Source organism: Lactuca virosa, chromosome 3 (assembly GCF_052849685.1).
Source record: "Lactuca virosa cultivar CGN04683 chromosome 3, Lactuca_virosa_CGN04683_v6, whole genome shotgun sequence".
Classification (NCBI taxonomy): Eukaryota; Viridiplantae; Streptophyta; class Magnoliopsida; order Asterales; family Asteraceae; genus Lactuca; species Lactuca virosa.
The window spans coordinates 72,733,708-72,737,171 of NC_136428.1; the positions used below are offsets into that span (position 1 = coordinate 72,733,708).

The following is a 3,464-nucleotide window of genomic DNA, read 5'->3' on the forward strand; positions in this document are numbered from 1 at the left end:
TCGAATTGAGAACTTTTGCTGGGACCTATTGACGATTTTTGAAGGCCAAGGATCTGAATTGAAGCTTGGAAGTGAAGAAATCGATTGTAGTTTGGGAATTGAGAGAATTAAGGCAATAAACTCCTAATTACGATTTTCAATTCTATTTTAATCATGTCTTTGCATATGAAATTCATTTTTCTGACTTTAGTTGCTGAAATCATGGGCTAAAACCCTATGACTTTCGTTTGGTGTAGATTCGCTTGACTATCTATGGTTTGATTTATGGTAGGTATAAGTTTTTATTGGTTATTCGTTAATTTAGCTTATTAAAGAACCTTCTATGATTATGATAACTGCTTTACCTATTTATTGATGAGTTTAATTATATTTGTATGACTATTTTTCTTAATTGAACTTGAATCTTATGATCTTTGTGGATTGCAAAAATTGTAGGACTAGAGTTTTGAACTAAAACCTAGGTTAGATAGAAAAGTGGGTAAATAATTGTAGGAGCTAATATATGATGACCAATCATATATTGAATTGAATCAATTAACCAATTTGATCAATCTATTATAAGTCTAATTTAACTCGAACCAAACACTAGTGAGCTTGTTAGTTTATCCACTTAATCACCGTATGAATGAAATTGTTTGCTAAATGATTAAGTTAGTGAACATTAACTTTCTCATCTTAGGAATCGGTAACCAATTGAACATTAATCCATTTCACTTCCATAAATCAGCCATAATAGCAAGTAAATTGAAGTTACACGAAAGTCTCTCAAATACCTTGGTTTAAATCGGTTCTTTTTGTTTCTTGCTTTAGTTTAATAATTTCTTTAGTTAATTGTTAGTTTAGCTTAGTTAATTAAGTTTCTAGTCTTGTAAACTACAAAAAAAAAAATCTTTATCTAAATTTCTTAATAATTCAGTTAGTAGTAGGTAAAAATTAGCTAATAATACCGTTCGATGTGTTCGATACCTGTCTATTGTGCTATAGTATTTACAACAAGGTACATTGCCTTAGGTAGAGATTAGTTACATTAATAGGATAAAACTAGTGCATAATTATTTTTCACATCAAGTTTTTGGCGCCGTTGCCGGGGAACGGTCCAATTTTAGTTATTTTGAATCTCCTATTTTATTAGGATTTTTCCGTTTATCTGCTTTTAAATTTCGTTTTAAGTTTTTCATCTTTTTAACTCACCACGTTGTGGTGAAGTAACAATTAATTTACAGTTTTTGTTTTTGTTCTTTTTACACGTTTGATTTGTTTTATTTGTAGTAGTTTATGACCCGTGGATCAAATACACCTTTGATTCCACCACTTGAAGACCCGGGGTCGGCTTTTCGTAAAAACGTGGATAAAACCGTAGGAGAATCTGCAACACCAAAGAAATCACCTTTCAAGAATCTCAAATCGGTTTTTAGTAAAAAGAAGGGAAAGGAAGTGGAAGAATCAAGAGAAACCTCGATGGACGAAAGCATTGAGAATAATACAACAAAAGAGGACGCTGATTACGAAACAGATGAGGAAGGAAGCGAAACCAAAACAGACAAATAAAGCAAACCCGAAAACATCATGGCAGACATTGCCGACATTGCTATGGAGGCGTACAAGAAAAGAATTTGTGACGACACCGGATCGGATCTTGTGCAACCCGCCATTCCAGCCACTGCCACATTTGAACTCAAGCGGCACATCCTTGTTGCGCTAAATGAGGGTCCATTTATTGGAAAAGATCATGAAGATTCCTACAAACATCTTGATGAAGTCAGTGACATCGCCGATTACTTCAACATCCTGAATGTTCCACACGAAACGGTGTAATTGAGAACGCTTCCGGTCACTTTCAAGGGAGCTGCCAAGGATTGGTTGAAGGCACTTCCACCCAGTGCAATCGCTACATGGGCAAAAATGCGTGAGGAATTCTTGGAACAATTCTGCCCACCATCAAAGGTGGCTAAACTAAAAAATTCCATAGCTAACTTTGAGCAACAAATGGGTGAGTGTCTATTTGAAGCATGGGAGCGCTACAAGGGATTGCTTCGAAATTGTCCCCAAAACGATCTTAATGTGCAACAAGAAGTTTCCATATTTTATGATGGGGTAAATGTCACGACAAGGCAACTCCTTGACTCTCAAGGACCATTAACCAAGAAGAATCTTGTTGAAATTAAGGAGCTTATTGAAGAATTTTCTAAACATTCCAGAGAGTACCACAACCCGCGAAATGATGTAGCAAGGGGATCGGCAAATTTTGCCTCGGAAGACATGTCGGCGGTTTTAACAATCTTGCAAAATATGGATAGAAGGATGACTAAGATGGATCAAACAATCCACTCTATAAGAGTTGGGTGTGAAAACTGTAACGGGCCGCATTTGACTAAAGACTGTGACCTTAATGAAAATAGAAACCGAAAGGTTCAAGCTTTCTACTCGAGCGGTGATCGTTATGATGAAGATTCGAGAAAGCCCAAGGAGAAGTGGTTACCTTATAATGAGTATAAGAAAGCCAAGGAAGAGAAGTATGAACAAAAGGAATTGGCTTTTACGAACGATAGGAATCACCTCTTGAAAAGAAACCCAATTTCGAGTCAATGCTTACCCGTTTTGCAGCTACATCTGAAAAAAGGCACGAACAAATCGAAGCAGCAATTAGAGAACAACAAGCTTTAATGAGGGATCAGAAAACTTTACTCATAAATGAACACGATTCAATCCTAAACATCGAAAAACAACTTGGGCAACTATCTAAACAATTCAATGAAAGATCATCAGGAGGACTCCTAGGAAACACCAAACAAAACCCGAAGGGAGCTCACATCTTAGATATAACAACTAGAAGTGGGAAAATTGTTACCGATCTGACTCCCATTGATAGAAACAACCCGGATATTGACCAGGAAAGTCGAGAAGAAAGTAAAAGAAAAGAGACTGAACAGTCGCCACAACGTGGTGTTGATGTCACGCTGAGGCAGGAACCTGAAAAGAAGAGTGTTGAACCTATTAAGCCATACTGCCCATCGTTGCCCTTCCCAAGTAGAGCAATCCAAGAAAAGAGTGTTGAAGACTACCTGAAGTTCTTAGATCACATAAAGTCTCTTGAAATCAATATTCCGTTCCTTGAAGCCTTGGCTCAAATGAAAAAATATGAAAAATTTCTCAAAGACCTCCTAACTAACTGAAAGAATATGTAGGGATTGTCAAAGGTAGTGCTAAATGAAACCTACTCAGCTGCAATGTTGAATATGCAACCAAAGACAATGGGTGACCCGGGAAGCTAAACACTACCGTGTCAATTTGGAAATCTAGCTACAAGCCACGCTCTAGCCGACTCGGGAGCAAGTGTAAATTAAATGCCTTATTCATTCTTCAAGAAACTTGATCTTCCCGAACCTAGACCGGTCTGCATGGTCATCCATTTAGCCAATAAGACTATGGAGGAAGACGAACAAGTGTAAATATTATGCCAACAA

The 3,464-nt window shown here is 37.0% G+C and overlaps 1 protein-coding gene and 1 non-coding gene across 2 annotated transcripts; one reads left to right on the plus strand and one right to left on the minus strand.

Moving 5' to 3' along the window:
• Window positions 1-1,950: 1,950 nt before the first annotated feature.
• Window positions 1,951-2,057, minus strand: LOC145167948 (small nucleolar RNA R71). Its single transcript, XR_013741547.1, has one exon. It is a non-coding gene; the product is annotated as a small nucleolar RNA R71 (small nucleolar RNA).
• Window positions 2,058-2,663: 606 nt separating this feature from the next.
• On the plus strand, window positions 2,664-3,173 carry LOC145163661 (uncharacterized). Its single transcript, XM_079082464.1, has one exon. The coding sequence runs from the start codon at window positions 2,664-2,666 to the stop codon at window positions 3,171-3,173; it is 510 nt and encodes a 169-aa protein (XP_078938590.1).
• The last annotated feature ends 291 nt before the right edge of the window (window positions 3,174-3,464 follow it).